General features: G+C 42.7%; 1 protein-coding gene across 1 annotated transcript in view; it reads left to right on the top strand.

Annotated features, from left to right (window-relative positions):
- The window catches only part of CDH7 (cadherin 7), a 243,380-nt gene that overhangs the window by 110,941 nt on the left and 105,155 nt on the right, over positions 1 to 27,284 (top strand). The window contains exon 2 of the mRNA XM_088475996.1: positions 24,044 to 24,338. Within this exon, the coding sequence (XP_088332122.1) occupies positions 24,044 to 24,338 (295 nt within the window). The remainder of the gene's footprint in view (positions 1 to 24,043; positions 24,339 to 27,284) is intronic.

Raw genomic sequence — 27,284 nt, 5'->3', positions numbered from 1 at the left:
ATCAGGATGCCACTGTCTGTATTTTGACAGGAGGCATCCCGACTGCCGGTATTACATACCCATTCCTTGCAGGGAGATAAGGCTAGTATGTAAGGGAATGAGAGGGCCCACTGAAGAAATACCTGTAACAGAAATGGAGTTTACATGCTGGCAGAGTTTTTCCAATCCCACATATCTCAGCAAAAATGCTGGCAGCTGCTTCCCTTGGGTGTCCGATCATGTGACCTAATCACAACACCAGATTATTGAGTTACTGGTTATCTATAAATATAATATGTGGGATCTATATCTATATCTATCTTAGGAACTGTGAATATTTTTTTGAAGGATATTTTCCCCACTTATATATAGAATATTGTTTTACTATTCTACACATATTTATTTTAATGATAAGAATAAATGTTATGTTTTAGTCTTTTCATAACTCAAATAAAAAGAGTGCACCTAAAAGCGAGCATTCTTTTGATGAACACACTCTGAAGTTATACCAAAACAAACATAGTTTTCAGATAGCATAAGATGGTACATTTGCTTACAGCATCTATGATTAACTGCAATGGACTAGGTGCCTCCTTCTCTGCACCCTGTACACCTAGGTCTACCTCTTCTCAAATTTCCATCCATAGCATCTCCTCCTCCTCCTCCTCTGGAATCTTTCCTCTTCCACCTCCAAATTGGGCACCAATTGGGCACCTCCAAAATCTCACTCTCTTTCAACTAGAGATGTGCGACAACCCCATGTTTTGGTTTTGGATCTGTGTCTACTTCATGTTTTTGATCTGGATTTGGTTTTGCAAAAACTGTATGGATCTGTATTTCTTTCTAAAAAATCATAAAAACAGCTAAAATCACATAGTTTGGGCCTGTTTTTGTTCCTACAGTATTAAAAACCTCAATAACATTAATTTCTAGTCAGTTTTGGCTACCTCACAGCTCACAATATTGATTTCATCCAGTTTAGGCCAAAAAATTGCACCGAGCTAGCTGGCTGACTAAGCTAAGCGACAGCAGTGGGGTTCACAAACATGTAGCAGTTCAGCTTCCAACATGGCATATCTAGGAAATAGAGTGGCACTGCAGTGTCAGACAGTATGGCAGTCTAATAAACTAGTAAAATACACTAAGGGTACGGCCTGTGGCATCACAGTATTTGTGTTATGGATACACACTGGGGTACGGCCTGAGGCGTCACAGTACTTTTGTTATAAATACACACTGGGGTGTGGCCTGAGGCATCACAGTACTTGTGTTATGGTTACCCACTAAGGGTATGGCTTTCGGCGTCACAGTACTTGTGTTATGGATACACACTAAGGTTACGGCCTGTGGCTTCACAGTACTTGTGTTATGAATACACACTAACAGTATGGCCTGAAGCATCTAACGGTACAGTGTTAACGGTACAGCGTGAGGTGTTACAGTTCTTTGGTTATGGATACACACTGGGGTACAGTTTGCAGCATCACAGTACTTGTGTGTTAGGGATCCACACTGGGGTACAGCATGCAGTGTCACGGTCCTTGTATGGATACACTGGGGTGTGGCCTGAGGAGTCACAGTACTTGTGTTATGGATACTAACTGGAGTACAACCTGATGCAACACAGTACTTGTGTTATGGATACACACTGGGGTACGGCATAAGGCATCACAGTACTTGTGTTATGGATGCACACTGGGGTACTGCCTAAGGCATCACAGTACTTGTGTTATAAATACACACTGGGGTATGGTCTGAGGCATCACAGTACTTGTGTTATGGTTACACACTAAGCATACGGCCTTCGGCGTCATTGTACTTGTGTTATGGATACACACTAAGAGCTTGGCCTGTGGCATCACAGTACTTGTGTTATGAATACAGACTAAGGGTACGGACTGAAGCATCACAGTACTTGTGTTATGGAAACACACTAATGGTATGGCGTGAGGTGTTACAGTACTTTGGTTATGAATACACACTGGGGTACAGTTTGCAGTGTCACAGTACTAGCGTGTTAGGAATACACACCACGGTACAGCCTGCAGTGTCATGGTCCTTGTGTGGATACACTGGGGTATGGCCTGCAGCATCACAGTACTCAGTGGCGGGCTGGGCCGGGGGGCAGGGTGCCATGTGCCCCCCGGGCCGCAGCGTCATGCGGGCCGCGGGCCGGTGCAGTCTGTGTCACTGTGACACAGACTGCACCGCGTGTGTAGCGCTGACCGGACGGAGTTCGGTCAGGGCTACACAGACAAACACACAGCCGCTGGCTCCGGCAGCTGTGTGTTTGTTTAGATCAGTAGCCAATGAGAGTCTGTCAGATTCTCATTAGCTGCTGCTGCGCCCACTGCAGGAGCCGCTCCATCTTCCGGCTCCTGCAGTGGGCAATGGAAGAGGCATCATGATGTCATATGACGTCTCTCCCATAATGCAGAGTGGCCCATGCCCGGGAGGACAGACGGAGGAGCAGATGGCGGCGGCGGGAGTGGGGATTCAGGTAAGTGGTTTTTTTATTTGGTTTTTTATATTATGTGTGTCTACCATGGGGGGGTCTGGCACTACTGGGGGCACTACAAAGGGGGGGACTACTACTACTGGGGGCATTAAAAGGGGGTGGGGGACTGCAACTACTGGGGGCACTACAAGTGGGAACTACTACTACTGGGGGCACTACAAGGGGGAGGGGACTACTACTACTGGGGACTACTACTACTGGGGGCACTACAAGGGGGGGACTACTACTACTGGGGGCACTACAAGGGGGAGGGGACTACTACTACTGGGGACTACTACTACTGGGTGCACTATAAGGGGACTACTACTACTACTGAGGGCACTACAAGGGGGGTGGGGGACTACTACTACTGGGGACACCACAAGGGGGGGACTACTACTACTGGGGACACTACAAGGGGGGTACTACTACTGGGGGCACTACAGGGGGGAGACTACCACTACTGGGGGCACTACAAGGGGGGGACTACTATTAATGGGGGTACTACAAAGAGGGGGACTACTACCACTGGGGGCACTGCAAAGGGGGGGACTACTACTACTGGGGGCACTACAAAGGTTGGGGACTACTACTACTGGGGGCACTACTGGAGGCCTGCATAAGGGTGATCTCTCCTGTGGCACATGGGGCACTGCATATGGGCACTACGACAGGGAGCTGCCCTAATCTTTATTTTTACCTTACATTAATCCCATATGGACCTGCCTCCTCCCTGAAACACTTGAGGGGGGGGCGCCATAGCACGCATATTCTTCAGACACCCTGTCTACACGCTACTACTTTGCCAGGGCTGCCTGCATGCATTTGCCCCCCAGGCTAAAAGTTGCCAGCCAGCCCCTGACAGTACTTGTATGGATATACTGGGGTATGGCCTGCAGCATCACAGTACTTATATGGATACACTGTGGTATGGCCTGCAGCGTCACAGTACTTATATGGATAAACTGGGGTGCAGCCTGCAGCATCACAGTACTTATATGGATACATTAGGGTATGGCCTGCAGCATCACAGTACTTACAGTATATGGATACACTGGGGTACAGCCTGCAACATCACAATACTTATATGGATACACTGGGGTACAGCCTGCAGCATCACATTACTTATTTGGATACACTGGAGTATGGCCTGCAGCATCACAGTACTTGTATGTTAGGGATACTCAATAGGGTATGTGGTCTGCAGCATCACAGTACTTGTATGTATAGACTGGGGTATGGCCTGCAGCATCATAGTACTTGTGTGTTAGGGATACACACTGGGGTACAGCCTGCAGCGTGAATGTACTTATATGGATACACTAAGGTACGGCCTGCAGTGTCAAAGTACTTGTATGGATACACTGGGGTATGGCCTGCAGCATCACAGTACTTGTGTTAGGGATACACTGGGGTACAGCACAAAAAAAACATTTTTTTTTAACTAATTTTTAACTTATTATTTTTTTTTTACTTTTTAAAAAAACTTTTCCTGACTTTTCTAAGAGTTTCTTTTAGCATTTTTAATTGATGAAGATGAAAAATGGACAAGTGCATCAGCAGCAATGGAGCAGAGGGACACTGGAAAGGTGCATCGGCAGCATGGACACAGCACAGCACTGAGCACAGGAGCAGTCACTGGAGTGTATGAACAGAGGCTAGAGCACATCCCCTGGACAGACATAGCACAGCCCCTGGACAAACAGCACAGTCCCTGAATAGGCTCAGCACAGGCCCTGGACAAACAGCACAGTCTCTGGATGGACAAAGCACAGCCCCTGGATGGACAATCCACCCATGGATGGACTCAGCACCGCCCTTAGATCAACAGCATAGCCACTGGATAGACAGCACAGCCTATGGATATAACAGCACCTGGATGGACTCAGCACAGCCCACAGCTCAGCCACTCAGCAGAGGAGAGAAATAGTTTGTGGGGGGGGGAAATAACTACACAGCAGTAACACATGTATGTACAAGTTAACAATTTCACTATTTGGAAAGTAATAGTGCACTGCTTTAACTTCACTCTTCATTTAATACATATTTTTTGGCTAAATACAGTACCTTAAATAAATCCTTGATCACAGCATCTGCCCCAGGTCAACTAGCACCCTGTGCAAGAAATTTTGGACCACTCTATTTAATCCAACTATATACAGTGATAGGATCACTGGTAAAGTGGTCTGTGGCAGGTACATTTGTCCCAGATTCCTGTCTTTTGTGTTTTAAACCCCCAGGAGAAAGTCTGCAGTGTAGCAGGCTTGAGTTTCGGCTTTTTGAAAAGCCGGTTTGGGACCTGGGGGTTGTGGGTGAGAGGAGAGGGAGGGCTCCACCCACGGCCACTCCAGGTTTTGGATCTTGCACCCTGGTATCAGGCTTGTTAAGGTTTCCACCTGAGAGTGGCCAATATAAGCCTAGTGTGTTGAGGGCTGATTGTCTCACCTGGGAGAGCAGGCAGGGAGATTGCTCAGAGACACTTGAAAAACCTATTTGTGAGTACTGTGCTGTGCTTTGTTGCTGGCAAGGGCATTAGGCCCTGCCAGGTTCTGGTAGTGAGGGAACTACCTGTGAAGTTAGTGCCCCAACAGGGCTAGGATTTATATTTATGTTTTCTTTATACTTCTGTCATTGTACAATAAAGACTGGCGCCGACCAGCTTGTACTTGCATCCAGACTGGTGTGCTGCTTCCCTGCTGCTGTGTGTGTGTGTAAGGAAGGAGTCCTCTACCCAGGAGAGGGCCTCCTAACCTAACTGTGTCACAATATGGTGGAGAATGCGGGCAACCACACACACTGAAGTTGCAGCGAGAGGAAAACTTTCCGTTTAAAAATTAAAGGGACAGACACCCAATTTGTGAGTGTGGAAATAACACTGTGTCCTTGGAGTCCCATAGAGGAGGCATCAGCCAATGCTCAGAGAGGCAAGGTTCAGCTTCCAACCTACACCCCAGGACAAAATGGAGGACATTATTAAGGCCTTGCTTCAAGCTACAGCAGCTCAGCAGGAGACAAACAAACTTCAGCAGGAGACTAACAGACTTCAACAGGTCACCATTGAGGAAATCCGCCAGGCCTTAGCGGAAAACAGCCAGGCCATAAGAGAGGTGGTACAGCACCTGGTCGCCCGGCCCAGAGATGTTAATACTGGTCCTCCCACCACCACTCACTCTGTACGAGCCAGTCACTTCCTCCAAAAGATGACTTTGGGCGATGATGTGGAGGCCTATCTCGCCGCATTTGAAAGAACGGCCGAGAGGGAGAGTTGGCCCAAGGAGCAGTGGGCAAGTCTGTTGGCACCTTTTTGTCTGGGGAGCCACAAAAAGCATATTTCGACTTATGCCTGGCTGATGCCCATGACTATAAAAAACTAAAACAGGAGATCCTAACTCGCTTGGGAGTCACCACCTTTGTTCGTGCCCAACGGGTCCACCGCTGGGGGTTCCATAAGGACAAGCCTCCACGTTCACAGATGCATGACCTCGTCCATCTGTCCTCAAAATGGCTACAGCCCGAGACGCTGATGGGACCACAGATCGTGGAAAGGGTCGTGATGGACCGGTACCTGCGACCATTACCTGTGACTCTGCGCAAGTGGGTGAGCCATGCAGACCCTAAGTCCGTGGACCAGTTGGTCGAGCTGGTGGAGAGGTACGTGGCGGCTGAGGAGCTGATGAGTATGCCCCACCGAGCCCTGATGGCGCACCAGAGAACTCCCACAGACACTGGTAAGACTGTTCCAGGGGAGAAGGGTGCTGGGCGGTGGAATGTACCTAAGACTGAGGGTGTAGAACCTGGAGACAGGCCTGCCAGGCCGGGAAGGTTCTTGCCCCGTAAACGACTAGACATTAATATGACTCAGTGTTTCCGATGTGGTGGCTTTGGCCATATTGCCACTAATTGTGCACTTACAACTGAACCTATGCAATGTGATACTGCTCATGTCTACCACAGGGGGTCTTTATTTGCACAGATAGCCTGTACGGATGACCGGCAGGCAGTGACTGATAAGCACATGTGTGTACTCACTGTAGATGGCAACCGAGTAGAGGCACTGTTAGACTCTGGTAGCTTGGTGACACTTAAAAAAGCCTGAGCTGGTGAACCCCTTGCGGCGCGAGGGGAAAACTGTTGGTGTGACCTGCATACATGGGGATACTCGATATTATGTTACTGCCGAGGTGAACATCGAGACACCATGTGGTTCTGCTATAGTTTCTGTAGGTTTGGTACATGGTCTGATATACAATGCAATATTGGGGAGAGACTTTGCTCACTTCTGGAAGTTGTGGGAAAGCCGTTTTGTTCCTGAGGTGAACAACCCCGATCCATTTGAGAAGGTTGTCGATGTAGTGGAGGAAGGAGTTTCTTCTGAGTCAGAGTTATTCCCTTTTTCTACTATGATTGGCGAACTAGAGAATGCGGAGCGTGACGGTGGCCCGCCAACTGATGTGCCTCCCATTGAGGTGGGAAGTGTTGTTGGGCCAGGTGATTGTCTGCCTGATTTAGAGGTCAGAAGAGAGGTCTTTGCCATGGAGCAGTTGAATGACCCTACTTTGGTAAAAGCCAGGGAGAATGTAAAAGTAGTTGATGGTAAACCCGTAGACCCTGATAGTCCTTTGTCCTATCCCCACATGGCAATGTGGCAGGATTTGTTATATCAGGTGACTAAGAAGGAGGAAGATGTTGTGGAACAACTAATAATTCCCAAAGCCTACAGAAGAACAGTGTTGGATCTGGCCCATGGTCATATAACGGCAGGCCATCTAGGGGTAGAGAAAACCACTGAGCGAATAATGCAGAGGTTTTTCTGGCCCGGGCTTCATAAAGAAGTATCTGACTTTTGCGCATCCTGCCCTGAGTGTCAGTATCATGCTCCCAGGCCACATTTTAAGGGTCCACTAGTTCCATTGCCTATCATAGAGGTGCCGTTTGAAAGAATAGCGATGGATTTGGTTGAACCCTTAATGAAGTCTGCCAGGGAACACCAGTATATTCTGGTCATAATGGATTACGCTACCAGGTACCCGGAAGCGATCCCGTTGCGCAATACGTCAACCAAGACCATTGCCAGAGAGCTAGTTCATGTCTTTAGCAGGCTGGGTATACCTAAGGAGATACTAACTGACCAGGGTAGACCGTTTATGTCCAAAGTCATGAAAGAGTTATGCCGCCTGTTCAAAATTGAACAGTTAAGAACTTCAGTTTATCACCCCCAAACCGATGGGCTGGTCGAGAGGTTTAACAAGACGTTAAAATACATGCTTAGGAAAGTGGTCGACAAGGATGGTAGGGATTGGGACTACTTATTGCCGTATTTATTGTTGGCCATAAGAGAAGTTCCCCAGTCCTCCACCGGGTTTTCACCCTTCTTAGAAAGAGTGGGGCAGGTCAATTACAAAGTTTACCAGCCGGGGAAAAGAAAGCCGGAACAGATATACCATATAAATCTGTTAAAGCCCTGGAAAGATAGAACGGTACTGTCGGCCGTCCGAGACCCTCCAGTAAGTCCAGGGCCCTTAGTTCCCGAAGTGACAGTGGCAAAAACCCTGTCGGCAATTCAACAACAAGAGGTCAAGGAGTTTCTGATTAGAAATAGGGTGCTGTTCTCTGACGTACCTGGGAAAACCTCGGTCATTAAACATGACATCATCACTGACCCAGGGGTTAAAGTTAATCTAAAGCCCTATAGGTTACCAGAAGCACAAAGAGAATCGGTGTCGAAAGAAATTAAAAATATGCTAGAGTTAGGGGTTATTGAAGAATCACATAGTGAATGGTCAAGTCCCATTGTGTTGATTCCAAAGCCCGATGGGAGTGTGCGTTTTCTTCCGAAAGTTGAACAGTGTTTCAAAATTCGATGCCTACCCGATGCCAAGAGTGGATGAACTGATTGAGAGACTGGGGACAGCAAGGTATTTAACCACTCTTGACCTAACCAAAGGGTATTGGCAAGTACTGTTAACCGAGAGCGCCAAACAAAAGACAGATTTTCAGCACCAGAGGGCTTGTTTCAGTACAAGATGTTGCCCTTTGGGCTACATGGGGCACCTGCTACCTTCCAAAGAATGATGGACAGGATTCTAAGGCCCCATAGACGGTATGCGGCTGCTTATCTGGATGACGTGGTCGTTCATAGTCCTGATTGGCAGTCTCACTTACCCAGGGTACAAGCAGTGTTGGACTCCATCTATAAGGCAGGTTTGACAGCCAACCCAAAAAAGTGTTGTCTAGGCATGGAGGAAGTATAATATCTGGGATACACCATTGGCAGAGGCCTGATAAAGCCTCAGCTCAATAAAGTTGATGCCATACAAAACTGGCCACGGCCTCTGAATAAGAAGCAGGTGAGAGCCTTCTTGGGAATTACGGGGTACTACAGGAGGTTTATACCAGACTTTGCCACCATGGCAGTCCCACTGACTGACCTGACCAAAGGCAAACAAAAAGTCATGGTAGAATGGAGTCCTGAGGCAGAGAAAGCTTTTCAGGAGTTGAAAGTAGCGTTGTGTTCCCAACCAGTCCTGATGACTCCTAATTTTGAAAGGGAATTCATAGTACAACCGATGCATCAGAAGTAGGTATAGGAGCGGTCCTGTCCCAGAACAAGGAGGGTGAGGAACACCCTATTTTCTATCTTAGCAGAAAGTTGAATGTACATGAGAGAAACTATGCCACAGTGGAGAAGGAGGCGTTGGCCATAAAGTGGGCGTTAGAGGCTCTCAGGTACTACTTGGTCGGAAGAAAGTTCAAATTGATCACTGACCATGCCCCTCTGAAGTGGATGTCTGAAAATAAGGACAGTAATACGATAATTACAAGATGGTTCTTGGCATTACAAACTTTTAAATTTTCAGTGGAACACAGGCCAGGAAGCCAGCTGGCCAATGCTGGCGCGTTGTCACACGTTCATTGTTTGGGGGCTTTAGTTGTTCCGCCCCACAGGTCGAAACAAAGGGGGGGATATGTGATAGGATCACTGGTAAAGTGGTCTGTGGCAGGTACATTTGTCCCAGATTCCTGTCTTTTGTGTTTTAAACCCCCAGGAGAAAGTCTGTAGTGTAGCAGGCTTGAGTTTTGGCTTTTTGAAAAGCTGGTTTGGGACCTGGGGGTTGTGGGTGAGAGGAGAGGGAGGGCTCCACCCATGGCCACTCCAGGTTTTGGATCTTGCAGCCTGGTAACAGGCTTGTTAAGGTTTCCACCTGAGAGTGGCCAATATAAGCCTAGTGTGTTGAGGGCTGATTGTCTCACCTGGGTGAGCAGGCAGGGAGTTTGCTCAGAGACACTTGAAAAACCTATTTGTGAGTACTGTGCTGTGCTTTGTTGCTGGCAAGGGCATTAGGCCCTGCCAGGTTCTGGTAGTGAGGGAACTACCTGTGAAGTTAGTGCCCCGACAGGGCTAGGATTTATATTAATGTTTTCTTTATACTTCTGTCATTGTACAATAAAGACTGGCACCGACCAGCTTGTACTTGCATCCAGACTGGTGTGCTGCTTCCCTCCTGCTGTGTGTGTGTGTAAGGAAGGAGTCCTCTACCCAGGAGTGGGACCCCCTAACCTAACTGTGTCACAATACATAACTAATAATAGTAATAATAATAATAATAATAATAATAATAATAATAATAATAATAATTTAAAAACACAATTTAAAAATAAATCCACATTGTCCACTACAGGAAAAAAACACACACATTGTCCCCCTACAGAAAAAAACACACACATTGTCCCGCACAGGAAAATTGTCTCTCACAGGGAAAAAGACACACACATTGGACCTCATTCAGAGTCGGTCAAAGCGGCCACACGGTCGTACGCCACCGATGTTCGCTATAGCGCGCATGCGTAAAGTTCGCAATGCGCATGCACAAACTAGCCGCTACGATCAGAAATTTCTCTCTCCTTGAACACAGCCAGGTCAGTAATTTGAGTGACATATTGAGGTGTTTGTGGGTGGTAACAGGGGAATGTGCTTGAAAACGGGGGAGTGGAGATCCTAACGCAGGCGTGCCTCATTATGCGAACAGCGTTTTATGGGAGTGCATACTGTTTATGGAGTGCATAATTAACAAAGTAGCATCATGGCACATGTGACATGGGAGGTTTTTACACTGACATGATCGTAGAGCTTATGAGAGGGTATGGTCAACCTTAAGCTCTACGACCAGTTCCGATGGTTCCCGATGGTCTCGATTAATCCTTATATGCCCGGAGATGACGTGTAATGCATATGAGAAGGGGGCATATTTTTTTGTCTTCCGGCCGCTTCCTCCCCTTGGTCGGCCAGCAACCGATCCGAACTTAGGGACGCAACTTGCGAGGGAATCATTTGCATATCTGGCCCCTTTTCCCGTATGACCGAGCGGCCACTTTGACCGACTCTGAATGAGGTCCATTGTCCCCTACAGGAGATAAAAATCACACATTGGCCTCCACAGGAAAAAATGAAACACACACATTGGTCTCCATGGGAAAAAAAACAACACATTGGCCCCACATGAAAAACATAAAACACATTAATTTCCCCAGCCCCCTGGAGAAGACTGACCTGACCTGTTAGTAGCAGAAGAGAAGAGATATTCACAGTCCTCTGGGTTTTGAGGACCTTTATAAGTGATAAATATACCACATATAGTACACTACGGAGCTGCAGAGCCGTAACTAGGCTTTTGGTGCCCTGTGCTAGAAAGAGCATTGGTGCCCCTCCTATATTTTAAACAGGAATAGTGCATGGTGAAGGCGTGCGCTGAAAATAAAGGGGCGTGGCCTCATCAGAAAGGACGTGGCCACACTACAGTACTAATTCACATTACAATGTACATTAGAGTCCGTTATTCACATTATACCATACAGTTGTGTCTGTTATTCACATTACATCACAAAGAAGTTCTCCAAACCCATTTATACATGTTACACCACACAGTAGTACCCCTTTTATATGTTAAGCCACACAGTAGAGCCCCTTATACACATTATGCCACACAGTAGTACCCCTTATACACACTATGCCACATAGGGCCTCTTATAAACATTATACTACACAGTAGTGCCCCTTGTACATGTTATGCCATACAGTAGAGCCCCTTACACATATTATTCCACACAGTAGTGCTCTTTATTTACATTATGCCACACAGTAGCACCACTTATAAACATGATGCCACACAGTAGTGCCCCTTACACATTATGTCAACACAGTAGCAGTGTTCTAAGGGGATTTTCAAATTGAATACATAATCCAAGATTAATAATACCCCTCAAACTCCCCCTCCCAACCCCCTGGTATGCAGACACTTTGACTAATCTGCAACTGCAGCACTAGAAAAGACTACTGATAATGAGCCACCATGCCTGATAGGGATCAAACACTCTCCCCACTGACACTGTCACAGTTACACACCTGCTGGTGCTGGCCGCCGCCGCTGCCGCCTGATCTGTCACTGTCAGTATTAAACCTGCTGTAGATAATGCTCACTGATAGACACCGTGCCACAACCGCTGACTATTTTACTGCACCTGATGGTGACTCACCAACAGCTCCTCACCCTAGGAACTGTGGGAGAGGAGGAGACACCCAAGAGTCCCAATAGACAGTGTGCAGCTGGGATCGGGTTGGGAGGGAGACAGAGACTAGGGTACAAGAGTGACATGCCCCTTCAGTGGAAGAGCCATGTACAGCACCATCAAAAAGTAATAGAAGCAGGCACCTGGCGGTTAGAAATTGTGGTGGGCGGCCTTACTGTAGATACGGCCCTGTGGAGCACTTCCCATAGTTACTGTACTTAAAACAGAATTTTCTATGTAATTTTTAATGCTCTGAAATGGCCTTTGAATTGACCATTAAAATTATCTAAAACTAAGCAAGGTATTTTTTTACAACTGTTCTACACTAATAATTGAAAATAAAAAACTTTTTCATAAAATTACATACAATTTAAATAAGTAATGTAAATTTAACAATAATAATATAAAGAATATTATGGAAACAAACAGTGATAAAACAGTTAGAAATTGGTATTTTTATAAAAACAAGTTAAAGATCATTAACTAAGCAATTCACATACTGTATATGTTGCCGCTTCTTGCACAACTAAATAAAAATATCCTTACATGTATAATCTCTCTCTCGCTCTCTCTCTCTCTATCTCTCTTTCTTCCAAACCTCATATTCTCTGTTTTTGTTTTTATTTTTTTAATTGTTTATATTATATTATTGAAGTAGAGTAATTAAGTCTATTTATCTATCTACCTGTTTTCTATTAGTTCAAAAATAAATATTAACTCACTGTGTCTAGATCTATTTGAGTGGTGCAATAATATTCAAAATACATTTTTAGCATGCCATAAGAATATGCAGAATAAGGAGTATATTTACTAAAGGTGTATTTTGATTAAAAAAATCTTAGCATTTTTTATTTGATTTTGTGTTCCAGGGTCTAAATCACACATTTACTTACAGATGATTTTGTATATATATCATTTTTTTAGACAATGTAAAAAATCACCTGTTAGTAAATTTGTGATTTAGACCCTGAAATACGAATTAGAATTAAAATTGATTTAAATCGATCAAAAATCGATCAAAATTGACATTTAGTAAATATACCCCTAAATGTAAAACAATCTCCAAGGATATACTCAGATGCCACTTTATTAGATAAGCCTATTTACCTGCTTGTTAAATCAAATGTCTAATCAGTCATTCATGTGACAGCAATTCAATGCATAAAAAGATGCAGGTATGGTCAAAAGGTACTGTTGTTCTTTTGTCTAAACACTAAAATGGGTATTAAATGCGATATACTGTAAAGACACATTTCCACTAGATGAGAAAAAATAGCAATTGAGTGATTACGACATTGTTATCGTTCAATCGTTCATTAATAATTCATTAATCGGGCAGTAAAATGCCAGCAATGACCAGCAATGCTCGTTCCCGCTGGTCATTGTTGGCATTTGTCATCGCCTGAACATGCAGGTCAACCTGTCTATATCAACAGGTTGTGCATGTTCGGGGATGAGGGAGGGTGCCTGCACTGAATGACATACTGTTCAGTGTGGGCACATTATCCACTGCACAAGATGATGAATGATTCCACGATTACAATGTTGTAATCGTACAGTCGTTCCACTCTCGTGTAGTGGATAGATACGCACCTTAAGTGACTTTGACAGTGATTGTTGGTGCCAGATGACTGTCTTATCATGTACTGTACAACAGTCTTTAGAGTTTGCATAGAATGGTGTACAAAACAAAAAACATCCAGTGAGGAGCAGTTCTATGGGCATAAATGTATTTTTATTACTTGATCCAACTTTTTTCTTCTTAGCAACAAAGAACCTAGCTGCAAGCAAAACAAGTTTGCTATAATCAGTTGTTAATAATCTTGTCAGGAGTTACGGCCATGAAGTTTTTTTTTTCTTTAAATAAAAGTATGTTATGTTAGCTTTTCTTTTTTATACTTATTAAAAATGACTAAAAATAAAATTTCACCTCTGTACAAGTAGCTTAATTACATTTGTTTTTCTTTGAAAGAAATATCAAGATAAAAAAAAGATAAAAAAAACAAAAATTGCCAAGCAAAACGGTTTTAAATCTGTTTTGTACTGTGGAGGAACAGCAGAAGCAATGTAATATTTAGCTATCATAAAAGAACAGTTCCTTCCCGCCTGCTAGAACTGTACTTTGTCCTCTGTGCAAAGCAAGGAGATACAAAAGACACAAAAAAAACCCTTTTCTATGCAATTCATCCACCCCTCTGGAACATGTAGGGCCAGCAGGTGTGCCCAAGTTTTTATATTATGAATAAAGGTGTTGACACTTGTAACATTAGGTGAGAATGCACCTATTTTCTAAGTTGATTTGAAGATTTATAGTAACTTCCACACTCTGGATAACTGTGCTGATACATACAGTATTTAATTAATTTCTGAAATGAATTAAGAACTGATTCCTTCCTGTTTCTGGAGCTAGTTTTAAGAATTAAAATTGGGCCAAAAAAGTGTGGATACCGCGTTCCCATGAAAATCAAAAGATCTGGGTGTACCATTATGAGCTACTGGAAAAAACAGTAGGGGGGGGGTTGGTAAAGCATTTTTGAGATCCTTAGTGGGGTGGTCCTTGCAGCCCCCATAAATGGTGAATCTTAGACTGATGGTGCAGAGTGCTCAATACCTGGTCCTGGCATAGGAGTGTGCAGGAGCTGGCAAAGGGGGTGCTGCAATGGTCCATTTGCCCTGCTTCTATGGTTGAGGACTTCATACAATATCAACCATATGGTTAAGAATACACATGTAAAATTAAACAATCCCTAATTAAATTTGATTTATAATTTTTCTATAATTTCAAAAAGTATCCTGGTCTTTTTCGTTTAATACAACATATGTAACAATTAAAGCATGGCTATGTTGTTTTTAGTAAATATTTTCAATACAGTTTATGCTGTACAATTTATAAAACATTATCCAATGTTGACTTCCATGACAATTCAGAATATGTTTTTGGGACCATGTGTCAAAATATATTACAGACAAATCTCTTCATTTAGCAATTCAATACCCTTATATGCGTATAGTGTTAGAATTTTTTTTATAAAATATAGCATGGTTTACATTACATAATGAATTACAGTTGGATGTTTTAGTTGCATATAGAATATAGTAAACACACAACATCTGATGCATACTTTAGGATTACTCCAGATCAAAAAAGGCAACAAAAACTGGGTTTGAGAAGGCCAAATATTTGTTCTGTTACCAACCTGGTGGATGTATTAGCAGAAATGTATGGACATTGTTGTTTTGTAGCTGGGTGAAAAATACTGTAGGATTGAGGATTCCTAGTCAGAAAAGGTAGGCACTGTCTTCTGAAAGTAGAATGCACTTTAGGAAACAAAAGCTATGTATTGTAGTATGGTATCTCACTACAGGCACAAAGTTAGCTCCATTGTAAAAACTAAACGAATAACATATAAATTGGACATTTATGGAATTAATATGTTTCTGATATCTTTCCACTGGTACCAGGGCTATATGGGTACCATCCACACACCTTTTCACATAAATAAATTGAGCAATAGAGTAAAAATGGAGCTTTATTGGCAAAAATATTACTTCAGCCAGAAATGTTATATTTTGAGCCTTGTTTGTTAAACAAGGTTCTCTCACCCATAGTACTACAGAATTGCAATACTCATTTAATACCAACATTTAGAACATTGTGATGCCTAAAGTGTCACACCACAGCCACTGTGATTTGGAAAGCTCTAGATGCACAGAATTGTAACAGGATGGAGTTGGCATAACGGTATTCGTGATGCCAGAGGATCCAGGATCCCTGCCACCAGCATCACAACAATAAGTATTAGCTTTAAAGAAAGGGTTAGGGTTAGGTACTATGGGGAGGGTTAGGGTAAGGCTGCTAGGGGGGGGTTAGGCTGTGGGGGGGTTAGGGTTAGTGTTAGGCTGCGGTAGGATTAGGGGTTAGTGTAAGTAAACTTACGTGGTTGCATCAGGATTTTGACTCTTGGGATGCCACTGTTGGTATTCTCACTGATGTGATATTGCGGTGCAGATGCTGTTCATACAGTAGGTTTTAGGTAACACAACACAATCTGCAGAGTTTCTATGATAAAGTAACATGATAAGGGATACTGAACTAGCATACCAACTCTGTCAGGCATCTGGTAAACATACTTCTATAGATCTTTAGTGTTGTACTAATAATATGCAGCACACAGCAAAAAAAAATCATACTAAAATGGGCAGTAAATCCTGGAATATATCCATGAACAATGAGAAAATCAGCTGCAAAGGTTATTCTTCAAAAATTCAATAATAATGTTGCCAATCATCAGTCCTCCAGCAGCCGCTGCTTACTGCCAATGCACTACTCAATTTATGCTAAACCTTGCCATCCCTTCAATGCATGATCCTTCTAAACATATGCAACACAAATTTGTGTACTTTTTGGTACACAAACATTTGTACATCCAATTTAGCATCAGCCCATTATATCTCAACTTTGGTATAGCTTGGTAAGGTAAATCACATAGCAAAGTTTTAGTCAAAACCAGTGGCGGCTCTTACCTTTAGACTTAAGTGGGGCTGCAATTGCCTAGCTACTGCTGGTTGCACACTGTATCAATCACTTTAAGCTATGGCACACTAGAGAGATGTGTATCACCGGCACACATCAGAATGATGTAATGAAGGATGGAACAATCCCTTGTTCCGACCTCCATTACCCTGCACGTTGCAGCAAGGTTGACAGAGCAAGGTTGAGAAAAAGCACTAATACTGTGCCCAAATACCCTAGTCAGGACATTAATCCAACACATATGAAAAATAATAGGGTTTATTACACACACTTATAATAAGAAAAAAGTATATATAATTTTTACATACATAGACATAAATACAAATATATACACAATGTACGAAGCATATATAATAATTATAATAATATAAAAATTACAGAGAGTTGATCAGACTCTATGTATAAAACCATTTAGTATTTTCCAAACAGGAAAAAAATCCCCAATTAGGGACATCCGGAGTAAAACACAATACCACAATTCAATTCAGCTTATTACTCAATTGTGCACTAATGCATCAAAGATGATACATATTAGGTGGAAGAAAGAATTATGCTCATGTATCCAATTGTATTATTGTGCTTTGTCTCCAAAAGAGCATCCTCACTTGTCGTAAGTAGTATGATAAGTTATGGCAGTCCACTTCAAAGCATTTAAATAATCAGTGTTAGTTTAATTCCAATATTAGGAAACCTATTTTCCAGCACCCCAGCTGGTAATGTGGGGCTGGTGAGAGTCTTAGTACTTGCTGTTACCTCTCATCAGCAGTCTCAGGTGATGTTTGGAGGGTATTGTGCCCGCACTTTCAAGGGAGTCCCATATTTGGTGGGATGACACTCCCATAAACTGCCCGTCTGTGCAGCCGCGTAGACCCCACATCATTAGGTCAATAGATGGCTAGGTGCTGGTTATGAATGGAGGCGGAGAATGCAAATCCAAAAGCAGGCTGAGCAGCAACGTGTTTAGGCTGCCACCGTAGTCTTATTCAAGCTGATATATGCTCTACTTCCCACTGGCCAGTGTTTAAATAGTAGAAGAAAATGGCCTATTGGTTATCGGTTAATTAATCTTGAATTTAACTCCATCCATAATATCCACTGCAATTTTCTTATTTTCCAACTTTCTCATTACAAGAATCAAGAGCGTGTCTTATAAATAAATAAATATATATATATATATATATATATATATATGTGTGTGTGTGTGTGTATATTCTTTAGGAAGTATAACAATACCATCAGTGATAACTAGGGGTGTGCAACGGCTACTTTTCGTGTTTTATGTTTTGGTTTTGGATCTGGATCTATCTTCGTGTTTTGGATCTGGATTTTTTTTTACAAAACCACCCTTCCATGTTTTGGGTTCTGGGTTTTGTGTTTTGGATGTGATTTTTTTTGGAAAACAGCATAAAAACAGCTAAAATCACAGAATTTGTGGGTTTTTCTGTTCCTATGCTATTATTAACCACAATACCATTAATTTCCACTCATTTCCAGTTTATTCTGAACAACTCACACCTCACAATATTGTTTTTTGGCCAAAAGGTTGCACCGAGGTAGCTGGATGACTATGCTAAGCGACACAACTGGGCGGCACAAACACATGGCCCATCAAGGAGTGACACTGCAGTGGCAGACAGGATGACAGTTTGAAAAACTAGGCCCCAAACAGTACATAATGCAAAGAAAAAAAAGAGGTGCAAGATGGAATTGTCCTTGGGCAATCCCCCCCACCCTTATGTTGTATAAACAGGACAGGCACACTTTAACAAACCAATCATTTCAGCGCCAGGGTCTGCCACACGACTGTGGCTGAAATGATTGGTTTGTTTGGGCCCCCACAAAACAAGCTGGAAATTAATCTGTCCCTGCACAAACTGGCTCTATGGAGGCAAGTTGTCATCCTCATCCTCCTCATCCACCGATTCCTCACCCTCTTCAGTGTTGTGTACATCCTCATCCACACAGAGCATTAATTCATCCCCGCTGGAATCTACCACCTCAGGACCCTCTGTACGTTCTGGAGGCTGGTCTCCCTGGAAGAGTTGATAATTCATTTTGATGAACATCATCTTCTCCACATTTTGTGGAAGCAACCTCCTATGCCTCTCGCTGACAAAGTTCCCGGCTGCACTAAACACTCTTTCGGAGCATACACTGGAGGGGGGGCAACTCAGGTAAAATAGAGCCAGTTTGTACAGGGGCCTCCAAATTGCCTCTATTTCCTGCCAGTACAGGTATGGACTGTCTGACATGCCTACTTGGATGCTGTCACTGATGTAATCCTCCACCATTCTGTCAATGGTGACAGTATTATATGCAGTGACAGTAGACATGTCAGAAATTGTTGCCAGGTCCTTCAGTCCAGACCAGATGTCCAAACTTTGTCCTGCCTGCCCTGCATCACCTCCAGTGGTTGCTTAGGATACCTAAGTTGTTTTTTGGCAGCCCCAGTTGGAACGACTCCCAGCAGCAGCAGCGGCAGTAGTAGGCGTAGCAATGCAGGATCCTCCAGAGGAATCCCGGATAGGAGAGTCAGTCATGCCGGTGACATGGCCTGCAGGACTACTTCCAATCCTGACTAAGGAGGAAATTTATGAGGAGGGAGTTGATGGTGTGGTTTGCAGGCACTTGGATACAACAGGACAAAGGGATTTAGGTGTCCCTGGACTGCTTACGGTCTTAGTCAAAGTTTCTGAACTTGACAGTAACTATTTATGAACGCGTTGCAGGTAACGTATAAGGGAGAATGTTCCTAGGTGGTTAACGTCCCTACCCCTACTTATTTCACCTTTTTATAGGGTACATATGGCAAGACAGTTGTTGTCCGGATTTGGACATAAATATTGCCAGACAAAAGAGGTGGAATGTTTGGTCTTCTGCCCAGGCATGACCGTGATGGGCTTTTTCATCCCACGGACAACAACTGTCTCCCCCGGAGCCTGATTTAAACAAACCACATCACCATCAGAATCCTCCTCGCCAACTTCCTCCTCAGCGCCAGCTACACAAGTATCCTCATCATGTTGTACTTCAACAGTGACATCTTCAATTTGCATATCAGCAAGTGGATTGTGGGTGCTCCTTCCAGCACTTGCAGAGGGTGTGCAAATAGTGGAAAGAGCCACCTCTTCCTGTCCAGAGTTGGGAAGGTCAGGCATCGCAACCGCCACCACACTTGACTCTCATTGGGGATTTGTGATATCTTCTTAGAACACACAGTTCTTGGCTGTGCTTTTGCCAGCTTAACTCATTTGATTTTTGTAGCGTGAGGAGGGCTTCCATCGTCATCTGAAGCTGAACCACTAGTCATGAATATAGGGAAATACCTTAGCCATTCCTTGCCACTCCATGTCGTAAATGGCATATTGGCAAGTTTACATTTCTCCTCAGAAGATTTAAATGTTTTTTTTAAGGTCATTTTCCTGAACTTTGTCATTTGGGATTTTATATGCCCTCTACTATGACATTGGGCATCGACCTTGGGAGACGACGTTGATGGCATTTTATTGTCTATGTCATGACGAGTGGAAGCAGCTTCAGCACTAGGAGGAAGTGGTTCATGGTCTTTCCCTATTTTATTTTTATCGAACAAAGTTTTGTCCTCCATTTATGTTATACTGATATATACTTGCGGCTAAGGTGCACACAAAAACAGAAAAGAAGAATTTAAAATTTTTTTTGGAGTGCACTTTCGGGGTTACACCACCCTTTAACAGATGAGCCAGCCATCCCTTTACTTATGACACAGGCGTACGCTTGGTGCTGCTCTTTTGTTGATGCACGTGCGGCTACTGCACATAAATTTCACACACAAACACAAAAAAAAAGAATTGTTTAGTTTTTGTGGAGTGCACTTTGGGGGTCTACACCACCCTTTAACAGATGAGCCAGCCGGCCCTTTACTTATGCCACAGGCACGCACTTGGCGCTGCTCCTTTGATGATGCACATGCGGCTACTGCGCATACATTTCACACACAAACGCAGAAAAGACAATTTTTTTGGGGGGAGTGCACTTTGGGGTTTACACCACCCTTTAACAGACTTATGACACAGGTGCATGCTTGGTGCTGCTCCTTTTTTGATGCATGTGCAGCTACAGCACACCCAATTCACAACACAGAAAAGAAGAATTTTTAATTTTTTTTGGAGTGCACTTTGGGGGTTACACCACCCTTTAACAGATGAGCCAGCCGGCCCTTTACTTATGACACAGGTGCACGCTTGTCACTGCTCCTTTGTTGATGCACGTGCAGCTACAGTGCACACAATTCACAAACACAGAAATAAATGTTTTTTTTGCACTTGGGTGGATCACCACTGATGGACAGATCACTCTCTGGACAACATTACAGCACCCCTTTAGGACTACAGCCTTTATGGGACACTGCACAACACAGCCCAGCCAACCTCTGTAGACTTTTGGAGTGGACACAGCTCCTATGGACAACTGACTGCACAACACAGCCCAGCCAGGCCCTATGGACAACAGCAGCACAACACAGTCCAGCCAGCCCCTATGGACAACAGCAGGACAACACAGCCCAGCCAGCTCCTATGAACTTTGGAGGAGTGGACACAGCACCTATGGACAACAGCAGCACAACACAACACAGCCCAGCCAGCCCTAACTCCCACAATCCCTCTTCACTGTCCACAGCCGGAGTGAGAAATGGGACCTTTTATAGAATCCAAATCCCGCGAGACCCGAAAGGCAGGATGATGATGATGTTTTGCCTCGATTTCAGTTCCGAGTCAGGTGGGAAAACCCGAGCCGGACTTGGTTCCTGGCTCGGAGCTGGGGGGCTCAAGGGGGTTCGGATTTCAGAAATACGAACCTGCTCATCCCTAGTGATAACATTCTCAATAGTTTCAAGACATGTATATATTTAATCTCAGTGATGTCATTATTTTAGAAACACACATTTAATAGAAGACTTCTTAATTGGATCATCTAAATAATCCAATTCAGATGTTTGGAAATGTCCCAGCAAAAGACATGGCTGAATTTATTTGGCTATAATAACTATCTTTTCAGACAAATTTACAGAAATACTGTCCTCAAATAAAGTGTAGCCGTATCTACTGCAATTTAAATATATATTTGTTTGTTTATCACAAAATATTTCTTTATGGAGATCGGGAAATAGGAACTTGTTCTAATGGAATAGTGTCACCCATATGGGCTTTCCACAAAAACATACAAAAATCATAGACATCCAATGTATAATTATGCCCATATCAAATCCCATATATGTAATACTAGAAAATGGTCAACTGTGTAGGATGGAAACCCTCTTCCACTACCCAGCAAACTCCTCCATACAGGGCAGGTTTTCACAGGGAGACTGTCTCCTGCTCCCTGCTGTGTCTCCCCTGCACCAAACATAGGAAACCAGGACCATTACAGGGAAGGAGGTGATATATGAGTGGAGTGGGGGAAGAGGAAGGGGGGTGATTGCAATGATCGCGATTACCATGACTGGTAGTTGCACTGGAGCTGAAGTACTTGACTCAGTGGTGGATTTTTACTGGGGGGGCTGCAGCCCTTAGGTAAAAAACGCCACTGGTAAAAACTACAAACCCATACAATATAGCATCCATGCAGAATCCAGATCTGATTACTTCATTTTTTCTTGTAAAGAAAGACAGGGTGCTCAATCAAATTGAGAAGATGTATGTAGTGTGAGTGAATAAATGAGTGAATGAATGTGTAATAAATATTTACAATACTGTATAGGTATTTGGTGTGTGAGTACTTTGGTTTGTTTAATATTTTTTTCACAGTGGGGATAGAGGTGCTACTGACCTGCTGGCACTTGTAGTTCTACAAGTGCCAAAGGGCAGGCTGTTTGTTACCTGTAGTATTGCTGAGAAGAACAATATTATTATTTCAATTATCCCATTACTCCTGCATCCACCAGCCAGGGATGCGGAGAAGAGCCCTGGGCTTTCAGACCAGGACTGCTTAATGCTCAGGAGGGGGTACACCATTATTCCCCACTTTCCAAATATTGGCAGCCCCAGGCTGACCAGTTTGGGGCTGGTTCAATGCTTTGACAGTTGGACCCCACTCTGTGTATACTCCTGCTTTGGCATTACCACCCCGACTTGTTCTGCCTGTTCCCCCAAACTTGTCTGCTCCTTCCAAGCCATGGTGTCCATGGAGGGAATTAAATGCAATCCAAAATATGCGAGTTTGTTTTTTTAATCTGAGTTCCATACTGACAGCAGACCCAAATCAGGACTTGATTTGAGCTGGGACTTGTTTCAACTCTGAAGCCCTAAGTTTGGGTGTTTTCATATTTGAGGAAAACTGAACCACACATCTTTATTACTTAGTGCATCTGCAGCTGATATCAATGTAGCATTTTTCTAATCTGTGTCTTGTCACTTTATACTGCTGCAAAACTGCTCCAAAAATAATGCTCTATTGCAGCAAATATTGGGCAATTGGAGCATATAATATTTATATCAAAATCTACTGGAGAATTTTTAGGTATTTGGATAATGCAGCCAAAAAATGACGGCCGTCAGCTGTGTGTATGGAGTCATTTTTTGATAGCACTAACAGGCCACAGTGAAGTCAGGAGTAACTTGGACATGCTTGAGAATTGGATGGATGGAATTTGTCCAATTTGCCCAATACCATGAAAGACTGAATTAAAATATTAATTTGTTATGTGACTCTCATGTTGAGTGGCAGGATTGGCCCAAATGAAGGCACTCTATCAGTTGCTCAAAGCTTTTTTTTTGTGATACAATTGGTCTGCATGCACAGAGATTCTATATCAATACAGCACAGAGAAAAATATTGACTTGACATTTTATATTTGTTACATTGATTGGAAGCAATTACTTTATATTTATTACTACAGAACAAAACAGCATGTGTTTTGTGTTTTCGTTGTAATAAATTATCTCTCCTAGTTTACTCCTAAACAAATTCAAATACAGTATGTATTCCACATGTCTGCATTGATGAATAGATATACAGTATTGTCTCTTTGGTATACATTAACAAGTCTAATTCCCAGTGAGTTGCAAATTATTTTCTACACAGGTTATACAGCCAAAATAAAGATATATTCAGCATGCAAGGTGAACTACTTTATAACAGTTGCAATTTGTTTAAAAAGTAATATAAATTACTATATTCAACATGCTGCACAGTATTGTGACCAAAATGTCACTATAGGAAATAATTTGCAAAGTATTTACAAGTCATATTTTTATACATATTGTATGCTGCAATGCTTCAAACTCTAAAGTGTGAATGTATTATTGAGCACAGTAGGAAATGCATAGGGAATTCATATTGTTTACCAAGAGATATAAAAATCAGTTTGCTTCCTAAAGTAGTTGACAAATCTTCATCATATTTTACAGTGAACAAGAAACTTTTACAAATTGTTTTTAGAACAATGACAGCCTTTTAACTTAACATCACTCTTGTCAATTTTTTAACAGCTTCACTCTGATGTGGACACAGGAGAAAGTGTCATCAAATATGTCTTGTCAGGGGAAGGGGCTGGTTCCATTTTCAATATTGATGAAAATACTGGGGACATTCATGCATCAAAAAGGTTGGATCGTGAGGAACAAGCCTACTACACATTGCGAGCACAAGCTATTGACAGGCAAACAAATAAACCAGTTGAACCTGAATCTGAGTTTGTCATTAAAGTACAAGACATAAATGACAATGAGCCAAAATTTCTGGATGGACCTTATACTGCTGGTATTCCTGAAATGTCACCTGTTGGTAAGAAAACAAAACATTTTATACTATAAATATTACATTATTAAATATAAATAAATTGTTATGCACATGACAGACAAAAGTCACAATAAAGCAAGTACTGCAAAACAAAAATACAGTCTCATACTTGCGACATTCATAAAGTGGTGTAAAGTATCTTTTATAATGTGATTGCTATCTACAGAATCTATGTATCTATTTATCTATATATGTATATATCTGTATGTTTTTCAAATTCATTCATTGTAATTAATCTTCCATTATTTACAATAAGTGAAACAAAACCCATTCCTACCTTTCCTCCAAAAAGGCATTGCGTTGGCAAAAAAACATTTAGAAGTCTTTTTACTAAGCAGTGTTAGGAGAAGTGAAAAGTGAAGAGTGAAAAGTGATAAGGTGCCAGCCAATCAGCTCCCAACTGTCATTATTCAAACACAGCTTGTGAGATGGCAGTTAGGAGCTGATTGGCTGGCACCTTATCACTTTTCACTCTTCACTTTTCACTTCTTCTAACACTGCTTAGTAAATAGATCCCTTAAAAAATATTATCAAAACAGCTTTATATAACCTGACAAATGATCAAATACCCATCCATTTCCTTGAGTCATTACCAGGCATTCATCTAGTACTTGAACTGAAAGTACAACATCAGATTTAAACATTGTGGGGTCTATGTACTAAGCAGTGATAAGTGACAGAGTGAAAAGTGATAAGTCTGTGATAAGGTACCAGCCAATCAGCTCCCAACTGTCATTTTTCAAACACAGCCTGTGAGATTACAGTTGGAAGCTGATTTCCTGGCACTTATCACAGACTTATCACTTGTCACTCTGTCACTTATCACTGCTTAGTACATAGAGCCCTATATCACCAGTACATTGCTCACATCAAAGCTGATATTTTAAAAAAAAAATTATTTAGGAAGATCCAATCCCTACATCCAAGTCAAGTTATTATGTTTATAATGTACTTATTTTGTTAAGAATTTCAGCGCTGTGTATAATCATACACTTTTCAAAATATTATTTTATATTATATCTGTTGTTTTTTTTCATTTTATAGAGCTGACATCCCACAAAGTGTTGTTTGAAGTCAAAGTTCTCCAGTTCGCATTAAAGCCATATGGAGAAGTGCAACCATACCCCAATAGGGATGTAGTTATGTTACCGGAAGCCACAAGGCCGCTGGACACAATCCCGATGCTGGAATGCCAGCTAGGGATTTATGACAGGCGTCAATGTACTGATGCCTGTCATAATGCTGACGCCGGTATGCAGAATGACATGAGCCTGAATGAGATAAGTAGAGGTGCCCGTCCTCTTAGCCACGGGGGGGGAGGGTCAGGTTTAGCGCACCCCAGGGGTCTTAGGGTTAGGCACCCCCCAGGGAGGGTTAGGGTTAGGATAGGGGAAAGGTGGTAAGGGTTAGGCACCCCTGATGGGGGGTTAGGGTTAGGCACCCCCCAGGAGGGTTAGGTTTAGGGTGTGGGAAGGGGGGTTAGGTTTAGGCACTAATGGGGGGAGGTTAGGGTTAGGCACTAGGGGAGGAGGTTAGGAGGTTAGGGTTAGACACCCCTAAAGGTGGGTTAGGTTTAGGGGGAGAGAGGGGAGGGTTAGCTATACTTACCTCTGCTGTCGGGATTTCCTCTCTTCGGCCAGCCACTGTCGGGATTTGAACCGGCGGCTATACAGCTGCCAGCAATACAATGCCATTAATACTATCTACTGTTTAACCAAAATTGTGAATTTAAATATATTTTTTATGCCAGAATTATTAGTACTCATAATATATTGGAAATTGACAGTGGAGATGTTGCTTAATTTTTTTTGCCAAAGTTTTTTTATTTGCATTACTTTTATTGACTTATAAAAACATAACACAAAATAAATTAACATTTAGCTATTTTAGTGACATACCGTACATCATAGATATCAGTTTTACATTCATAAGAGTAAAACCAAAACTACTGACTTCACTGAGACATGACTTGGGGGTCTATTCAAAGTTATACAAAAGAAGGTGAAAATTTATTTTTTACCTACTTTTGTATAAATTAAGTGACAGTGCCATTCATTATAAAGGTATTGCAGGAGATATCACCTGCTTACCTTTTATTCCTTATCTGGCCTGCTGTCCCCATATGCTATTATGGGAACCTAAATTCATCAAGCTCAGAAAACACCAAATTTTCAGAGCTTGTCTGCAGGAACATTCTCCATCTCAGATGGTACAGTTTTTGTTCCCGCTCCTCTGCTGCTTCCCTATGAAAAGTAGGCCCGGTCGTGAAGAGAGCTTGGTTCCTTACGTAGGAAGTCACGTATGCCTGAACCCAAGTTCACACATGCACAGTAGCTAAGTTTCACCCACTACTAAGGTAGTGGCAAAAGTATTCATTGGGACAGCTGATCTTTGTTTTAGCTGTCTCTGCACTGTAGCAATGTTGAATTGCTCCAACACACTCAGTGACTTAGAATTTTAATTATAGGTGGCCGGGTGGCCACCTATAATTAACATGATTAATAGGCCCCTTAGTGCCACAGAACTGACACGATTATTAAGGTTCTGTATTGATGCAGATTTTTTAATTTTAATGAAAATATTCCTGCTATGTACAAAAGGGGTCTGGCAGGGATAGTGGTTGCTGTCCTGGCATGTTATACCCTGGGTATTTTATTGAAGTCTTTCTCATTTGTGAAAGACTACTCCTGTGGAAGCTGACAATGCGCATGTGCACAGTGTTAGCTATCGCTAACAGCCGGAGGATCACTTTCCTGCTCGTAAGCCTCCATAGGGTTAAAGCAGTTTACACCATGAGAAGATGATGTAAACTAACGTGGCCAAACTCTGAAAATCTTTGCTTTTTTGGAGTTTGGTACATAGGCTAAAAACGTAGTCCCCATTGATAATAATGGGGACTGTGATCTGCAGTGCTAATTATCACTCTGCTGG

The sequence above is a fragment of the Taudactylus pleione genome, unplaced genomic scaffold, assembly GCF_031769625.1.
Source record: "Taudactylus pleione unplaced genomic scaffold, aTauple2 ptg000179l, whole genome shotgun sequence".
NCBI lineage: Eukaryota > Metazoa > Chordata > Amphibia > Anura > Myobatrachidae > Taudactylus > Taudactylus pleione.
Note: the sequence above shows the minus strand (reverse complement) of the source record. Positions and strands in the feature narration are given on the sequence as shown.